Raw genomic sequence first — 18,867 nt, 5'->3', positions numbered from 1 at the left:
TAGCTGCTAATACGTAGATTCACAAGCACAGTTTTAAGTTCCTACTTTAAAAGGTTGACCGATAAATCTGGGCATGCTGTTTAGTGCTGTGAATTTGTCATGAATTGAGTTTCTTCAGTGTTATTTGTTAGATAAAGTTCCCTAATGCTGTTGCTATTCATCTTGGGAAGAGAGGTACACTACTTGAGTAGAAAACTGGTATCTATTTCCTGAAATTCTTAATAAAATGAAAAATAATTTTGCTGTTATTCTGCCATTTGATGATAATTGAGTTTTCTTGTGGGGAGGTGTGTCTGTGACTTGGTATGATTGCATCTTTTCATTACTTTGGAGGGAAATTTTTTTACATGTTTTAAAACCTGTGTGTCAAATGGTAGTTATACATTAAGGTATGAAGTAACTTCAAAGATAGCTTTAAGAAAGAAATAGAGGTTTAAATTTTACCTCTGTCACAAAGTTTATTTGTTGATTCTGAAGGAATTAAATTGATAAATGCAGTGCTCAGGTAGCACCCTGTGACATTTTAACCTGGGTTCAAAGCTTCTCTTGTAGTTCAGCTCCCTCAGAGATCCTTTGATGTTCTTACATTCATTCACCCCCCATTTGCTATTGTCTTAAGTATTTACCTCCTGGAGTTTATTTAGGAAAGGTATTCTAGGATGTAGCAAAATATCTTAAACCAGAACTATGGTAGAATAGAGATACTTACAGGGATGTTAATCACCTGTGATCTATCATGAATTTAGATATAAATTGCAAGGTCAATACTAAACATATATGATTCTGGATTATTAAAAAGAGAGGAAGAAACTGTATGCTTCCTTGAAAGTTATCTCTGTCACTTTCTTTTCATGATGGCTTTCAAACTTGAGTACTGATTTTAATTTTTTTAACTGCAACATTAAATTTGAGTTACAAAAAATTCCTTAAGCTCACTTGAAAAATAAGATTTTCAACATACACTTACTTCTTGTATCCCTTATAATTTTCAATATTAGTTTTTCGCCACATTTTGTGAGCAATTTGTTAACATGTGTATGCAGAAGATTTGTTCTGTCCTGTTCACTGGAAATACTAAATAGCTCATTTGATATCTAAAATGACTGGCACACCTGCCTTCTCTTCATTGCAAGACTGACCAATAGGACTAATGTACTTTATGCATGAGGTTGAAAATAAAACTGTGAGGAATTAGCGTAATCTGAGTGCATAATGTAAAATCAGAATTGCAGAATTTTAACTTTTTCTCAAAGGGAACACTGCTGAGAGATTACATCTTTGCATAGTTCCTGGGTATAAGATTTATTTATTGAATTTTAATTATTGAATTTTATTTTAGAAACACTTTTTTTTTTTTTTATTCCATGGAAGAAACTTTAAGGTTAGCTTGGTGAATTCACTGTTTTAAGGATCTACTTAATAAGGATTATTAAGTATTGTTGACGGCTCAGTGTAACACGGGACATGATTTGTCTTCTCTGCTGTTTCTGAATACCAATTTCTAAATGAACAATGCCATACTATGAAAATGAAATGTTAAAACAAGGATTTAAATGTGGACTGAAATAAAAATAACATTTAAAGTCAAATCTAAAAATTATCATAATTTTTCATTAACATTTAGAAAACTAAGGATAGAAAGAACTTCAAGGGCTGACTATTCTGCCCTCTCACAGGTTGACCAGAGAGGTTGTGGAGTCTCCATCTATGGAGATATTCAAGAGCCATTTGGACATGGTCCTGGGCAACTGCGTCTAGGTGTCCCTGCTTGAGCAGGAGGTTTGGACCAGATGCCCTCCAGAGGTCCCATCCAGCCTCAAACATGCCATGATTCTGTGACCTGATCAATTGTAGGTTTGCCATTTGTAACAGATGTTTGCCAGCCTGTTTTTGAAACTTATTTGGTCTCTATTTATAAAAACTAAAGTGTTTTGTATTCCCCATAGGCAACATATTCTAACACTTTGGTATCTTCACCTTCTTTAGACTATTTTTCTTACCATTAAAGCTAAATTTTCCTTAATGAAGTTTAAATATGTCATGATTTTCTGTACTGTCCTCTATGGATATAAGTCTAAACTGCACCAGCCATCTAGGAACATGAAGAATGTCATTTTGCCTCCTCCGAGAAGAAAAGAAAGGCTACTTCACAGGCTGTAGAGAACATACATATCTACATAGCCTGTTGTGAGGAGGGGTTTCTCTTCTTTTCCTCCCAGCAGAGTGGCATTGTTGACTGGTGTTTAAATTGCCACCTACCCCCCAAATCTTTTTCTTCAGTACTGCTGCTTGCTTTTAATTTCCTCACCTTTAACATAGATTATTCCTATCTCACTAAAATACCTTGCATTTGTCCATGTTGAATTTTATCCTATTCTGTTTAGGCCATTTGTGTAGTTTTCAAGATAATTTTAATTACAGTCTCGTTCTTGAAATTTCTTGATGCCTTCCTCATTTGCTGGAATCTTCTATCAGTCAGCTTGGTAAAAACCTTATTTTTCCTACTGGTTGATCCATGTGAACAGAGCCTTGGGTGACATGGTCTTGGGGGAGGCATCCCTGCCCATGGCAGGGGGCTTGGAACTAAATGATCTTAAGGTCCTTTTCAACCCTACCTATTCTACGAGACTATGATTCTATAAAGCACCAGGCTATTTGTCCTTCCATTCTGATAGTGAACTGTTGATAAACAATCTCTGATTTTCATTTTACAAAGTAAATACTTATGAAAACATTACTGTGTTGTTTTTTTTTTAGCTGGGTAAGTTTTACTAATATATCTGTGAAACTTAATGCAAGCAGCATGTGTGTCTCTAATGACTATACATATTTATAGAGGACTTTACCCTGAATTATATCAAAACTTCTATGTAAATTGTATACAAAGGAATCCTTATCACAAAAAATGGAGATGTTGCTCGAGGGGGTTATAGCTCTAGTTTAATAATTCGCAAGTGGCACAACCCAGAGTTTAGAAATGCAAAATAAAAAAAGGTTCATTTTTTTTCCCATGGGAGTCTTCATACTTATCTTTAATAAACTATCTCAAATCCCTAAGTGAAGAGCCTGAAATCAGTCTGTATGGAATCACTGTGTAAACAAAATGACAAAAAGTCAAAAGAAATAATCCAAATTCAAATTTCAGCTATGCCAAGTCAGCAATATCAATTGTTTTATTTTTATAAACAGGTAAAAATGTTTTCTTACCAAATGGCCAAGATTGTTTCTATTATCCAAGTTTTAGTGTTTCTATGTAAAATTAATTTTTCAATATTTTAAATGTTTTTTTTTTCCTAAGAGTTTTGTATCTTATATGTTTTTGGCATCAAAAGGAATCTATAAAGGTAATAATTACATCTGATTTATTCACTTATCCATTAGCAGAATCAGTTGAAAATTCATTATTTTCTAGTTTGTTTTTCTTGTAGTCAGAGATGTTGGCACTTGTTTAAAATATGTGCACAAGTCCATGGGTCCTGATGAGATCCATCCGCGGGTCCTGAAGGAGCTGGCAAATGAAGTTGTGAAGCCACTGGCCATCATATTTGAGAAATCATGGCAGTTAGGTGAAGTTCCCGATGACTGGAAAAAGGGAAATATAACCCCCAATTTCAAGAAAGGGAAAATGGATGACCTGGATAATTACAGACCAGTCAGTGTCACCTCTGTGCCCGGCAAAATCTTGGAGCAGATTCTCCTGGAAGGCATGCTAAGGCACATGAAAATCAACAAGGTGGCTGGTGACAGCCAGCATGGCTTCACTAAGGGGAAATCCTGCCTGACCAATTTGGTGGCCTTCTATGATGGGGCTACAGAACTGATGGACAGGGGTAGAGCAGTTGATGTCATCTACCTGGACTTGTGCAAAGCGTTCAACACTGTCCCACACGACATCCTTGTCTCTAAATTGGAGAGACATCAATTTGATAGGTGGACCACTCGGTGGATAAAGAACTGGCTGGATGGCTGCACAAAAAGAGTTGTGGTCAATGGCTCAATGTCCGGCTGGAGACCAGTAACGAGTGGTGTCCCTCAGGGATTGGTGTTGGCACTGGTCCTGTTTAACATCTTTGTTGGTGACATGGGACAGTGGGATTGAGTGCGCCCTCAGCAAGTTTGCCGATGACACCAAGCTGTGTGGTTCGGTTGATACGCTGGAGGGAAGGAATGCCATCCAGAGGAACCTCGGCACACTTGTGAGGTGAGCTGATGCCAACCTCATGAAGTTTAACTATGCCAAGTGCAAGGTCCTACACCTGGGTCAGAGCAATCCCAGGCACAGCTACAGGCTGAGCAGAGAAGAGATTCAGAGCAGCCCTGCAGAGAAGGACTTGGGGGTGTTGGTTGATGAGAAAATGAACATGAGCCGGCTTCAGTGTGCGCTTGCAGCCCAGAAAGCCAACTGTATCCTGGGCTGCATCAAAAGGAGCGTGACCAGCAGGTCAAAGGAGGTGATCCTGCCCCTCTACTCTGCTCTTGTGAGACCTCACTTGGAGTACTGTGTGCAGTTCTGGTGTCCTCAACATAAAAAGGACATGGAACTGTTGGAACAAGTCCAGAGAAGGGCCACAAGGATGATCAGGGGCCTGGAGCACCTCCTGTATGAAGAGAGGCCGAGGAATTTGGGTCTGTTCAGCCTGGAGAAGAGAAGGCTGCGTGGAAACCTCATAGCAGCCTTCCAGTATCTGAAGGGGACCTATAGGGATGCTGGGGAGGGACTCTTCATTAGGGACTGTAGTGATAGGACAAGGGTTAATGGGTTAAAACTTAAACAGGGGAAGTTCAGGTTGGATATAAGAAGGAAATTCTTTCCTGTTAGGTTGGTGAGGCACTGGAATGGGTTGCCCAGGGAGGTTGTGAATGCTCCATCCCTGGCAGTGTTCAAGACCAGGTTGGACGAGGCCTTGGGTGATATGATTTAGCGTAAGGTGTCCCTGCCCACGGCAGGGGGGTTGGAACTAGATGATCTTAAGGTCCTTTCCAGGTCTAACTATTCTATGATTCTATGAAAATCAAGCTTCAGCTTGGCAGTGCACTTTTTGTCATGAAAATAATAAAAACAATCAAGTACATTAGTATTGACTACGTAGTAATTATGTACTAAAGAGTAAGTGCTTATTTATATACAGATATTGCCATTTTTGTCCTATCTATGTGATTTGCCACTTTACAGCTTTCTAGGATCAGTGTGGAAAAAGGTAATCAAGGTTAAAAAAGAATTAAGCTGCAGTTCCAGAATACCTCACAGATTGTGCAGTAGAAGTGAAGGTTTAAATTTGGTTTGAGTTCCTAACTCCTAATTTTTTTTTGTACCATTGATCACTCTTTTCCCAATTGGCTGTAATTCGTCTGTTAATCCCTGACTAGTCATCCTACCGAAGGTAAATCTGCTAGAGCCTTAATTAATGATGCCCTGATTCTCCCAGTTTTAGTAGAAACATGACAGAAAGGGAGTCTGAGACCAGTACCTTTAGGTTCAGCATGGAAAGGCACTTAAAACTGGAGAGGGGAAAGGGAGAGGCACACAGTCCACAGCCTTTTTCTGCTCTGATGCAACTTTGGACTGGTTAGTTAGGGCATCTGTTTGTCCTGAGTTCCCAAAGGTCCAGAACAGTGTTAGCAATATTAACATATGTCTATGAAGCAATTGTTGGATGAAAAATAGCATATAAATATCCTTTGTGGTGCAATGGTATGAAAAAAAAGAGGTTTGGAAATGTCCTCAATTATTAGGTAAGAGCAGTAGGTAGAGGCCTGATAAACACAACTTCTAATAATCATCAAGTGTTGCAGTCACATAGGAACTCTCAAGGAGTTTTCTTCGAATCACCCCTTAGAATCTTGCTTTAGTTCTTGCTAAAGTGGATGTTCAAAATATTGTCCACTTCAGCTTGTGAGAAAGGAGTGAATCTGCAGCTAGTTTTGTGATTTTGGTGTTCTCAGATGTAGACCCTTCAGAATCTTCTGAAATGGTAGTTCTCAGCTTCTTCCTTGCTGGACCACAATTCTGTTGAGACATGCAGTTATTCCATGGAACTGAGGCCTGGTCAGAGGTCTTCCTCTTAGATTTATCCAAAGAGGTGGTTAATCACTTCAGATTAAGAAATTTGAGGGTTTAATAATATGTTGCTGTGGAATTTATACAGTTGACTCTGAATGTTTTTTTTTTTAGTTTCTGGAAAAGTGTGTGAACACTATTAACCTTGCCTCCAAACCTCTTGCTGGGATTCCAGCTGGTTAGCCATTTTTTAATTATTTTTAACAGTGGAGAAGGTAATAATTGGTTCTTGAAAGAAAAGTTTCCCTAGTGAATGCATCATGCTTGTAAAGTAACCAGGATAGATTTATTGATTCTGGCTAGGAATTTAAAACATAACCTTGAACACTTTGTGATCTTCCCAGTGATACATCCAAATTACTTCTGGTGCCATATAATGTATTTAAATCACATTATCATTTAAACCTTTTCTGTAGAAATGTATTTAACTAACTTCTTTACTAAGATATATCAATGACAATTACAGAGCTGAAAAAGTAATTTATTTATAATATTTGCTATCAAATTCTGTGATACAGATAAGTCTACTCACCTCTTCATTCAGTATTGTGGGATAGATTTTGACCTACACCTATATAAACTATGAACTTAATGTATGGCTATTCTGTGGATGAAATCACATTAAATATATGTGAACCTATAAACTCTTTTTATGTGGGTAATAATAATGTGTTAAAAATAATCTGTACTTTGTAAAAGTTGGCAATAATAAGCAATCTGTGTCCCTAAGCTTTATAATAATTGAGTTTTTAATCCTAAATAAGTATACATCTTTGCAACCATATACATCAGTATTGCATGTTATTTGAGGTTTTTTTCAAGCAGTGCCATTCCTGCTATCTAATCAGTCACTGTTGCACATTATTAGGTTTTGATGGTAGTACTACAATAAGAAATGTATCATATACCTCTTTTCATCACTATGATTTTAATCCAATAAACTCAATGTGTGCAAGTACAAGTAATAAACTGTGAAAGCATTTCTGCAAGGTTTGTGCAAGTAATCTTCTGCTTCTGTTTGGGACAGCCTCAGAGCACATACTATCTACTAGCTTTCAAATACATATTCCTTAAATTTGTATTTTATTGAAAATCTCTGGCAAAGAAAAAAATAACTCTGAATTATCTTTTTCTTGGCATAAGAAAATGACAATGTATGTTTGCTAACTGCTTGCAAGTAACTACGTGCAGCAGTAACTGCTTTTAATTAAGGAAACTTCAAAACATGAAACTTGAAATTTCAGGCTGGGCCAATGACATAAGAGGCTGTGGTTTATAAACACATAAATAAAACCAATAAGCATCCTATCAAATGTTCTGTAACTTAACTGTTTAGTGGCAAAAAAAAAAAAATGTTTTGAATATTTTACCATTTTGTGTGCTTAGCAGCAAGAGATTTCTTGAGATGTAAACATAAACCCTGTATGCATCTGTCAAAGGGATTCCGCAGATTCCATACTTATGTCTGTATAAAATTTAGTAGCTGAGTAACTTTATCTTATCTACTTGTTCCAAGTTCAGATTAATCTCTGAACATGCTCCTGTAAAGTGAGGTTCTGATAGGCTAGTGTCTAGCCAGCGCTGTGTTAAGATTCAGTATCTATTTAGAGAAAGTTGATGGGCTAGTGAGCCTCCGTTAGTATGGAAGCCTTGCAAAGAGAGATGATATATCCAGCCTTAGTTCTTTAACCACATATTTAAGTACAAATGAGCTGACTGTACTTCAAAATGTTTCTGAAGCTACAGGATGCAAAGAAAATCCTGAGAGTTAGTTCAAAATAATTCATACAACTATTAATTAACAACTTATGTACACCAGATCAGAGCTTTGTTGCTTGGATTTTGCTATTGACTCAAGTGGCCAAAAAATGTGTGGCTGCACTGTTGGAAAAGGGAGATTTAAAAACCTATACACCCCCAACAAAAAGTGATTGAACAGGTAGATTTACTTTTTATAGAAAGAAGATAGTCAGTGGGGCTCTATGTTTACTTATCAGAAGGTCAGGTCTGTGCTGTGGCATCTACTGACTGCTGACTAGGATTATCTGCAGAAAGGAAAATGCAGAGGAAATCTATTAATTGGGAATTAAGAAACAGACATGTAAAGAACAAGGAAGACACTAAAAGCAAAAGTAGCAACTTCATAATATTTCAGGACATTGAAGGGAAAAAAGGACAGATAGCAGGAGGTATGCAAGAGTAGGTAATCTTTTAGTGCCAGAAACACATGCTTGCTGATGTAACTTCATCTTCACTAGCAAGGTTTTCCTGTTTAGATAGGCAGCAGCATAGTTTTACTGCTAAACGGATCTTTTGTTTAGCTGGCCTAAGATTAAAACAAAAACAAAAAAAAAAAGCAACTTTTGCAGCTCTGTCAGGTTCTGGAAGCTGCCAAGAAGCCTCTATAATATGCCCTGTTCCAAACAGTGAGCGTGCACACACAGTCTGGCCCTGGAAGGAGCTGCAGGTCCTTCCTGAAAAGGACATGTTCTAGTGTTAGTTGTGAGATCAGGCTTTTTCTTCTGTGCTTCATTGCAATGTGAGTTAGATTATTCTAGTTTCTTCAGCTGGTCTTTAAAGAATATGTGAGAATTGCTAATGCATTAGAAGGCTGGCTCTTCCTCTTGAGGAAAGAGAAAGTGAGAAGTGTCATTCTTTGAAAAATGTTTATTTTTCTATTGAAAAAGTAATACTTCTCTTGCAAGAACCTAGCTTGAAGTACTCAACAGCAATATATCACATATGTAGTCTAACAAACAGAGTTGAGAAAGCTACTTAGGACAACATAAAATGTGACAGTCTACAACTGTCAGTGACATGCTGCAGATATATGACTGGCTTCCCTCTGAAATGTTCCGTTTGAAAGGCAGCATCTTCTTCATTAAATTACCTTCCATACTGCAGAAAGTATTAATCAAGCAGCTACAAAATCCTTTAGAGCTCTGTACTTTCCTGTTCATGGTATGTCTGCATGACTCCCTTAGCTGGTAGTTACTGCTCCCAGCAGCTGCAAAGTTATTAGAGGGGTAGTTCTGAAGCCCCAGCAGGTAGCAGGTTGCCCGTACTGCAAATGCTGGCTTTTGGGGAAAATGGGCTCCCTCTGGTGAGTGGTTGAGTGGTTGTCAACTGAACTACCTCGGTGGTTTGGCTTGGCTTAGCTCACATTTGATTTTTAAATGGACTGCCGCCGTACTTGAGCACCCACATGCACTGGCACCTTAAGTGTTGCTAGCAACCGTCAGCACTCATTCATTGTGTTTGTTTCCTGAAGTGGCATAGGGCTTGCAATAGTAAATCTTGCCATTTTTCATTAAATAGGAGGGAAAGCAGGCGACCGGCTTCAGTTGTGTAAGATAATTTTGGTGTGCTTCAGTTCCAGCTCTGGCCTTAGCAAATCACCAGTGTAGTTGGTTAATATTTCTTAGGCATTTTTCAGTTTATCTTGTGCTGAGCTACATACTACATGTATTTTTTGCAGGATTCAGGTCTGATAAAAAACAACCCATGAATATGCTTTGATTTTGTAACACTTATATTTATAAACATGTAAACCCAGAAATTAAAGCTCTGTAGTCATCCATTTTGCTTCATTAATTCAGGTATCTCCAGACTTTAATGGTAGAGAGCTGTCAACATGGTACATCTGGGTACTACGTAAACAGTCTCCTAAAATTTGTCTGAATTTTTATAAACTGAGAAGGTCATTAAGTTTGCCATTGAAGCAAGGTTTCTAAATTGAATGTTCTCACATTTAAATCTAGACCCCCATTAAACAGACGTCCTGTCTTAATGGGACTGGTAAACTGGAGACAGCTGGGTAGAAATCGTCTTAGATCTTACAGGTTGTTTGCAGTAGGAGTGAGGATCTCTAGTTCTTGATCTAACTACGGTGTAAGTTTATTGAAATTCCTGGGTCTGTTTTTTTTTTTTTTTTTAAGTTTTCAGTTCTGTGTGATAAGTGCTCTCTCATCCTTTCAGTAAATACCCTCCAAAGGCTGTTGTGAAGATAAAAAGGTGATGTTAAGGGGACAAAGCAGGAGGAAGGGGGACTTTCAGTCTTAGGTTTGATTCAAACAGAAAATAAGTGTGACCGCTGAACTGCAGCTAGATAATTCTAAACATTATCTCAAGCCCAAGTAATAACGACTGGATCAAAAAAAAAAAAAACAACAAATGAACCTGCATTGTTCAACCTAGCTTGGAGCTTTTTGCAGCTTAGTTGTCTTTCACATTTAGTTGCCAGGTGTGTCAGACATGATCCCATGAGGGGCTCTTCCTTTCTCTCTCATGGCTCAGTGGTAGTCAAAGGTGTTCAGAATCTTCAATATTAATGGGTTCTAGGCAGAGAAACTGTAGACTTCATTGTGCCCTGTAAAGCAAGCAGATGTCTGCCACTGAAAATGGTGCAAGTTTGGTAAAATGGGTTAGAAACAGGATCAGATTTGCTGCTTTGGATTTGGAAGATGTGCAGGTGTTTTTTTACAATCTGCAACTTTATTTAATGTTTCAATGGAACATCGCTGGAACATTAATTTATATTAAAATCATACATTAATATTAAAATAATTAATATAAAAATTAAAAATCACTTTATGCATTAAGAGTACTCAAGGAAAATAAATATGAGAAAACCACACAGCTGCAGCCATCAGGAAATGAAACCAAGTTCATTTCTCAAAGCTCCCAACTGCCTGATTTTTCCTTTTTGTAGTCTATTTATCTAGGTAATTGTCAGATATCAAAAGTTGTAGTGCGCTTAATCACAGAATGCAATTGCAAAGATGCAAAGATACAGTGAAAATCCAGAGCATTTCCACTGGGCAAATTTTCAAATGACAGCTTTAAACAATTTGATGTTTTGATTTGCAAAACCAGCATCAAACTTTGTGTTCATATCTTTTGGTTATAGCGAATGCCCTTTTAGGTGATGTAACAGAACAAGTATTTTTAAACAACATTACCACTGTCTAATTTCAGGGGTTGGCAATATATTTAAAAATAAATGTATCATATTGTCCATCTTGGAAGGTTTTATTTATTCAGCTTTAGTGCTGCTGAGGATTTAAATCCATTCTTAATTACTCTTTGATTTTACTTGTTCAACACTGCTGCTTCATCAGAACTGCAGATGGCAAGCCACTGACGTATGGATTTAGTCTTTTAATAGTTTTGTTAGTATCACTAACTTCTGTTAAACTGCTAGTGTAGGGTTATTTCCACATGCTAAAATCCTAGCTCATCTCTTCTGTGACCCTAACGAATTGGCATGCTGGAGCAGTAACTGCCCAGCTCGAGGCTGAGCTACTTTCTCATTTGTCTAACATAACAGCTTAATTCTGGCTAAAGACCAAGAACTTTACACTTTGAAATTGCTGACAAATATTGCTGCCTACTAAAAAGAGCAATATACAGATACACATTGCAAGACTGAAGTAGTGTTATATATGGTAGCAGAGCCTACCTTCTAGAGAATATCTTTTGATATTCATTCTTCTGGACTTGTTAAGGATATTCTGGAAGCTGAGTGATGCCAATGAAGAAATCTTTTTCACTCCAGTGTAACTAGGGTCAGCTTTTTAATAGTACAGTTACGTGACTTGTCCTTTGCTGAGCTGTCACTTTAGCGTTTAGCATGTCAGAATAAATCTTATATTAGCACAACTCTGCAGTAGCTCTGCTGACATAAAACCAGCATAAGTATAAGGAGAGGCTAGGCCAAATTGTTTAGTTCAGATCCCTGATCTTTTGGAGTGGCTCCAGCATTGTATAAAGCAGGTTTTTCTTTTTCTTCTTCTTTTTTTTTTTTTTTTTTAACTTCTTTGTGCTTAAGTATGAAAGCTAACAGGATTTCTGTTCTTGGAAATTCAGTGTTGGGGGGTTTATTTCGCTCCGGCTATTGGACTGCTTTGTCGTCCTTCGTGACTAATTCTTAAACTGAGGGGTACCGAAATCAGAATATCCTTGTGTAATCAAATTGTTGGAATTTCATGTTACAGAGGAAAATGAAACAGGTCTGTGATCAATAATTAATCTTTGTGTTAAAGGAGCATTTATGAGTGTAACGTGTGATGAGACTCAGATCTAGGTTGTGTTCTTAGCAGTTTGAGGAAAGTGCTATTTCTAGGCTTCCTTTCAATGTAATTTAAACTGAGAAGCATTTGCCGTTGATTTTATCAGAATTTGTTTGGGTCCATGTATTGTCTAACTGGAATAGATATTACAGAAGTACCTCGCACTCGTGTGAGTTAAACATGCCATTTCCCGTTGATTCCCATACATATGATTTATGTTTTCAGACTGATGTAGGGAAACCGTTGCAGCCGAATGAAAGCCAAACCAAAGCCCAAGCAGTCCCGGCGGCGGCAGAGTTAACTCCTTCCTAGGAGCAGGCACGGTGGAGATTCTCTCCTCCCCAGTACCTCAGCTCCACATACTGGGCACTGCCAGGGTTCAGCAGAGGTGCAAAACCTCAGTAACTTCACAGAAAAGCCGTTTCCTTCAGACAAGGAAATTTTCTGACTGTCTTTCAGTGCCGTGACACATGGTACGTGCCCCTATGTACTTGGAAGAACGGCAGATGTCAAGATGTCGTTTTTGTATTTGTATATGTATAAAGTATTTCCTACCACAGAGAAAAAAGGATAGGAGAATGGGAAGGTGGTCCAGGACTCTGAAACGTCCCGTGTGCTCGGCTGCGACCGCTAAAGGGACAGCACTGCAGTCCCTGCACCGACCCCGGGGTGTCTGCTTGAGACGGAGCCCCTCGGCGGATAAATGAACGGCATCTCAGTGCCTCCAGTCCAATCGGTTCCGAAGTTCGCCCAGGCGGCCCAGAGAGGGCTGCGGGACAGCTGTCAGACCCCCAGGGAAGTCCTGCCCTGCCTGCCCCGGCCCCAAGACCGCCGGCTGCAGCGCAGGGGCCGTCTCGCCTCCAATCTGCTGCCCGGAGCGGGTGGTTCGGCGTGGGGGGAACCCCACTCGTGTCCATCGGGAGGCAAAAGCGCTCTTACCTTGGAGTGGGAAGCGCCCTTCTGCCCTAACACGCGGGGACACAGCAGCTTCCGCAGCGCAGCGCAGCAGCGCAAAGCTGCAGGTACCGCGTTGTGCGGGGTCGGCGGCTGCCCCGGGGTGTTGTTTCACTCAGCAGCCGCCCAGCCCTGGCGATGTACGGGTTTCCACGGCAGCGTTCCCGCTCTGGTTGTGAGCGGCAAGTTTTTTCTGGTTTGGGGTTTTGGGTCCGTTTGATAGAATGCAATTTGCAGATAAAACTAACTCATGAGAAGCAGTAACTATTTAATTGGGGACTATTACTTGGCTGTAGAGCCATTCCTGACGAGGACCTCGGTGGTACACACACTTTCCTAACTCCCGGCAAGCCTTCATGCCTTCATTCGGGGGATCTCTTGCCCTGTGCAGCGTTATCGGGCTGGGCTGGTTTCATTTAGTGTTTTTGAGCTGCTTTAAAGAGGCAAAGTGTGTTGCCTTTAAACACACGTGGGTTTTTTTTTTTAAAAAGGGGGGGGGGAGGCTCTTGTCTTGAGAAACTGCTTGGTTTGCAGGAAGCCCTCCGGATGTTTGCTGCTTTTCATGTGTCATTTGTGGTCGGCTCTGATAACGCCGGGAGCACCACTTCCAACACCGCGGGCCGCAGCCGACCTGAAATAGAAACACATCTCTGGCCGGAGGATCCCCGCGCCGTGCCCCGCCGGGTTTAAAAGGTCAATAAATCAGGAGGATGAACTCCCGGCGGCATTGTTAGGTTGGGAAAGTTCACGAATGACCCCGGGAGTCGTGCGACCACGAAGGTTTCGGGAGTGTCAGACGAAGCTCTTCAGTAAACGCTTTAGGGAAGAGCGGTGGAAGTGGAGAGCGCAACCATAGTGGGAGCCAGTGCTGTGAGGGGTGTTTGAATGTTACAATTCAAGAATCCCTAAAGAGTCAAAACAGAAATCGAGAAAATATGTGAGATCATCTACTTATGACGCCAGGGGCACTGAAAGGGTCACAAACTGCCCATATTTTCTGTACAAAGAGGGAGCTTTTACTTTCTCGGCTTCGATTCAAAACACACCTTTCTTTCTTTGATCCCAGATCAATGAGCTGTAGAAACGGTTTGCACAAATCTGCCGAACAAAGTCAGGGCAGTTTGCTTAGTTTACTGCCTCGTGTTCATTATATAGAAAAACATTTTCTTTTATGCTGGAAGTGACAGCCCCCAGACTGCTGTAAACCGTGTTTGCAAGCGGTCCCTTAACCCGCTGAACTTTTCCAGTACTAGCTCTTGCAGGATTTGTTCCCTTGCCTGCCGAAAATGTTCCTGCTCAGTAGAGTGAAAGGGACAGTTTGGCGTTTTAACAAGAAATAAAAGGTTGAAAAAATTCAGGGCAGCCGGTTTTGGCCGGGTCAGTGACACGGCGTGAGCTGGGAAAGGGACGAGGCTCTCCCGGGCAGTGCGTTGTGACCCTCTGAGGTTTTGTTTCGCTTGGGAGTTATCCCACTTTCCCCCTCAACTGAGTGTTCTGGTCTCAGGAGGGAAAAACACACACACTGTCCTCCTGTGGGAGTTCACCTCAGACGCGGTCCGAATTCTGGTAAATTTAGCGTTTTCTCTGGGTACCGGCCGTGTGTGTCATACCCTGGGGCTCTGCGTCCTGGTACGTCGGGTCGGGAAATATCACTGCCTCAGCCATAAATCAAAATCACTGGCGCACCAGCCTAAGGGGTGCCCTGAGGCCCCCCAAAAGCGAGGGACTGAAAACTAATAGAAAAAAAAAAAAAAATTAATTCCTAAAAAGCGTTCCTGGTTAGTTTTGACAGCTCTGTGTTGACGGTCGGTTTGCAAGCGGAACACGTCCAGATGAGTTTCTTTCACAGTAGGTTTTGAACGCATTATACTTTTGCAAGAATGGGATAGTTAAATACTTGTATGAGGTCAATTTATACATCCATATGTGTAGAAACATTGTTTTCGCCTCCGCTGCTTTTCATAGCATCTGACAGAAGAAAAGCAGAGCTCTGTGATCGCTGCCTCTCGTTTCCCCTTCGACGGGGGAAGGGGAAATAACACTAAAAGCTGCTCTTTGCTTGATTTTAGGCAGCTACCAGAATTTTGGCAACGGTTTCAACTTGTCGCAACAAGGATAAATACAGGGTTACCATTAGGTTGGAAATATATAGATTGTATATATTATAATCTCTAACAAACAGGGGGAAGCAGAAAGTGTGAATGAACAAGTGCCGCCGTAGTTGTCCTCCCGATGTTTATCTTGCGCAGGTACCGATAGTCGCTGAGGTTTTCTTCTTCATAGAAAATTGAAAAACATTTAGAATATTTTGGATATATTGGGAATACACTTGACTGGCTGTCAAATGTAAAGGAGCGGGTTTTACTCTGCCCAAACCGGCATTTTCAATGTTACAGTAAGCGAATGGTGATGCTGCTTTCATTCATTTCATTTCAGCTAGGATCCTTACAATCTTGGTTTATTTGATCGAAGTGGCCACCCAAACAAAGGTGTCCTTAACCAAATAAACCGCTTTGATCTTCAGTTTAAAGCTCGGCTCTTTCTCAAATAAGCATCGATGCATTTAATAGCACCACATAACAGTGCAAATATTAAACAGCGCCCGTGAAAACGCCGTATTTTGCATTTATTTGTGTGCGGAAAAAATAACATAAATGGTAGCGAGATAGAATTTGTGTTTATTCTGAACTGAAGGACTCTTTTCAAGCTCTGTTTGTGTTTAAAGTTTGTTTAGGTGGGCAAATGAGAGCTCCTGAAGAAGTCAATGCAGCAAGCAACGCCTGCAGCAAAGCCCACGTAAAAAATAATCAGGTCAGTTTACCCTACATACAGTAAATATTTGCACTTTTGGCAGATACTGAGTAACTTTATTACGAAGTATGAAGAAGTGAGATCGGATGTATTTTATAGGCTTTACGCTGGATATAGTACCCCACCCTTTTAGAATTCCATATTTTAGAGCTTTAGGGGTGAAATTCGTTAAGGTGGCACCAGACGGCAGGAGGCTGCAGGGTGATGGCTGCTCTTATTCTTCCGCAGTCCCTTTCCAAGCCGGCCCACCAAGTGAGCCGCCTGTACCACTCCGGGAGATACAGGGTATCTGGCTCCTGATGGAAGCAGTCTGAACCTTCCACCGTTGTCACGTTCCCCTTGGTCAGGGTTCTCCTTTTCTAGTTGGGCAGGTACCCGGTGGATATCTACCTGAAGACATGCCGGTAACGCAGGACCTCGGCGGGCCATTCTCTGCTGCCACCATGGGAGCGGGAATGAGCTCCGAGCTCCGTTTACGAATGCGCTATCGGTTCACCCGAACGACCCCCCTCACAGTTCCACGGGGAAGGGGGCAGTACTGGGCACAGAGACACTCGACCTGCTCAGGTGCCGGACGCGTCGGGAGGAGCCCCGGGGCTGCCCCGCACCGCAGGGGGAGACGCCGCCACCGCCCGGTGTCCCCACCCCCCGAGGCCCCATTGGCCGCGTCGCCGCTCAAATAGGGCCGGGCGACAGCGGCTGCCAGCAGCGAGCGGGGCCCGAGCGACGAGAGCAGCCGCTTCCCCCACCGGAGCTCTCGGCCCCGGCGGCGCAGCCAGACATGAGCAGCCCCGATGCGGGCTACGCCAGCAGCGAGGACCAGGCTCAGGGGCGGTGCTCGTTGCCCGTTATGATGCCGGCCGTGGGCCCATGCCCGTGGGCAGAGTCGCTGAGCCCGCTGGGCGAGGCGAAGGCGAAGGGCGAGGCGGCGGCGTCAGGGGCGTCGGGCGGCCGGAGCAAGAGCGAGGCGCGGATCCGGCGGCCCATGAATGCCTTCATGGTGTGGGCGAAGGACGAGCGCAAGCGGCTGGCTCAGCAGAACCCGGACCTGCACAACGCCGAGCTCAGCAAGATGCTGGGTGAGCGCGAGGGGTGCCGGCAGGCGAGGATGGGGGCTCGGGATACTGGCGGGTCGTAGAATGCGGCGGGCGGGTTCATGAAATGGGGGACTCGGGTGGGTGTCGGGGCACGGACTGAGGGCGGATCCGGGAGCTCCCGTTGTGCCGGGGTTCCAGGTGTGCGGAGCTCCCGATATGCCGGGGTCCCGCGGGGCGGGTTCGAGAGCTCGAAGCCGGCGCCCGCCCGGGGCTCTGGGCCGGGCTGCGGACGAGACGGCGGCGCCGTCGGGGCCGGGCGCGGAGTCCCGCCCGTGTGCGGCCGGTCTGACGGTGGTCGTGTGCGCAGGTAAATCGTGGAAGGCGCTGTCGCTGTCGGAGAAGCGCCCGTTCGTGGAGGAGGCGGAGCGGCTGCGGGTGCAGCACATGCAGGACCACCCCAACTACAAGTACCGGCCGCGGCGGCGGAAACAGGTGAAGCGCCTGAAGCGGGTGGAGAGCGGCTTCCTGCAGCACGGCCTGGCGGAGCCGGCGGGGCCCGGGCTGAGCACCGAGGCAGGCGGCAGCAGCGGCAGGATGTGCGTGGAGGGCCTGAGCCTGCCCTACGGCGAGCAGGGCTACGCGGTGTCGGGCGTGGGCCACTACCGGGACTGTCCGCCGCTGGGCGCCGGCTTCGACGGGTACAGCCTGCCGACGCCGGACCCGTCGCCGCTGGACACGGTGGAGAGCGAAGCGCCGTTCCTGGCGGCGGGGCTGCAGGAGGAGTGCGCGCTGGTGCCCTACGGCTTCGCCCCGCACCCGGCGGCAGCGGGCGAGTACTCGGCGGCGGCGGGCGAGAGTCCGGCGGGCGCGGCGCTGCGCCGGCACCTGCCTTCCGGCGAGGCGCTGGGCCCGGGCCCCGCGCTGCAGGGGCTGCAGGGGCTGCTGGGCTGCCCGGCGCCGTTGCACGCCTACTACGGGCAGGCGTGCCAGCCGCCGGGCCCGGGGCGCGGCCCGTTGCCGCCGGGGGCCGTCGGGCAGCCGTCGCCGCCGCCCGAGGCGGCGCCGTGCCGGGAGCAGCTGGAGCAGCTGCCGCCGGAGGAGCTGCTGGGCGAGGTGGACCGCACCGAGTTCGAGCAGTACCTGCACTTCGCCTGCAAGCCCGAGCTGGGGCTGACCTTCGCCGGACACGACGTGGCCGAGAGCGTGGGGCCCGTCTCCTCGGCCGTGTCGGACGCCAGCACCGCCGTGTACTACTGCGGCTACCCCGACGTGTGAGGGCCTCCTCGGGAACACGGCTCTTCTTGTGTTGGACTTGCGGGCGGGCCCTCAGCCCCGCTCCTATTTATGTAATTTATTTGAATCTTGAGAACTGACAGGGTATCCGCGGCCTGCTCGAGGTTTAAAAGGCGACTCGCCGTTTCGCTGTCCAGGTGGTGCAGGTTTTACCACCACCGTCCGACAGTGACATGTCAAACTGTTCCTGCTGTGGAATCATGATGTTAGTAACACACGTGAAATACAGAGTCGGAGATCTTGTTAGAGATCCACATGCTATTGTAATGTTGTACAGAATGCTGGGTTTTATATGTTGGATTTGTACAGAATAATTTTGCACTTTTACAAATAAAAGGGAAATAATAAAACTGGTTGCTGATATCTCCTCCAAAGGATGTTATCGTACTTTGTGGTCGATCACTGTTGCTTTTTAAACTACTTTTACTAATGTCCCTTGCACTAAGCATTCCGTCCTGTCATCCTCTCTGTAGACAATCTTCTTCTGTCTCTCTTGCTCGAATGACAAACAAAACTTTAAGGGCTCAGAAAGTGTCTACTTGCTCAGAAAGTGTCTACTCCACGCTGTTCTTTATTTGGTGGTTTTTCAGATTGTTGATTAATATGAATTAATTTAAAAATTAATAAAAAGGGCGACCTATTT

General features: G+C 43.8%; 2 protein-coding genes across 2 annotated transcripts in view; one reads left to right on the top strand and one right to left on the bottom strand.

The window, feature by feature from the left end:
- The window catches only part of ATP6V1H (ATPase H+ transporting V1 subunit H), a 286,032-nt gene extending 271,980 nt beyond the window's left edge, over positions 1-14,052 (bottom strand). The window contains exon 1 of the mRNA XM_062633392.1: positions 14,042-14,052. The gene's annotated coding sequence lies outside the window, so the exon portion shown is untranslated. The remainder of the gene's footprint in view (positions 1-14,041) is intronic.
- A 2,534-nt stretch (positions 14,053-16,586) lies between these two features.
- LOC134171301 (transcription factor SOX-17-like) lies at positions 16,587-18,609 on the top strand. The gene is made up of 2 exons (XM_062633390.1): positions 16,587-16,973; positions 17,299-18,609. The coding sequence occupies exons 1-2, from the start codon at positions 16,676-16,678 to the stop codon at positions 18,204-18,206; spliced, it is 1,206 nt and encodes a 401-aa protein (XP_062489374.1). The 5' UTR covers positions 16,587-16,675; the 3' UTR covers positions 18,207-18,609.
- Positions 18,610-18,867: the final 258 nt, after the last annotated feature.

This window comes from Pezoporus occidentalis, unplaced genomic scaffold, assembly GCF_034315485.1.
Source record: "Pezoporus occidentalis ecotype Australia unplaced genomic scaffold, CSIRO_AGI_Poc_V1 ctg4, whole genome shotgun sequence".
In the NCBI taxonomy this organism is placed as follows: Eukaryota; Metazoa; Chordata; class Aves; order Psittaciformes; family Psittacidae; genus Pezoporus; species Pezoporus occidentalis.
The sequence above is the reverse complement of the archived record's forward strand: the minus strand, read 5'-3'. Positions and strand labels throughout refer to the sequence as shown.

Bases quoted from the DNA above. Each gene is read 5' to 3' on its own strand.
- LOC134171301 (XM_062633390.1), top strand. From the start codon at position 16,676: ATGAGCAGCCCCGATGCGGGCTACGCCAGCAGCGAGGACCAGGCTCAG. The intron at 16,974-17,298 runs GTGAGCGCGAGG...TCGTGTGCGCAG, and splicing joins CGAGCTCAGCAAGATGCTGG to GTAAATCGTGGAAGGCGCTG.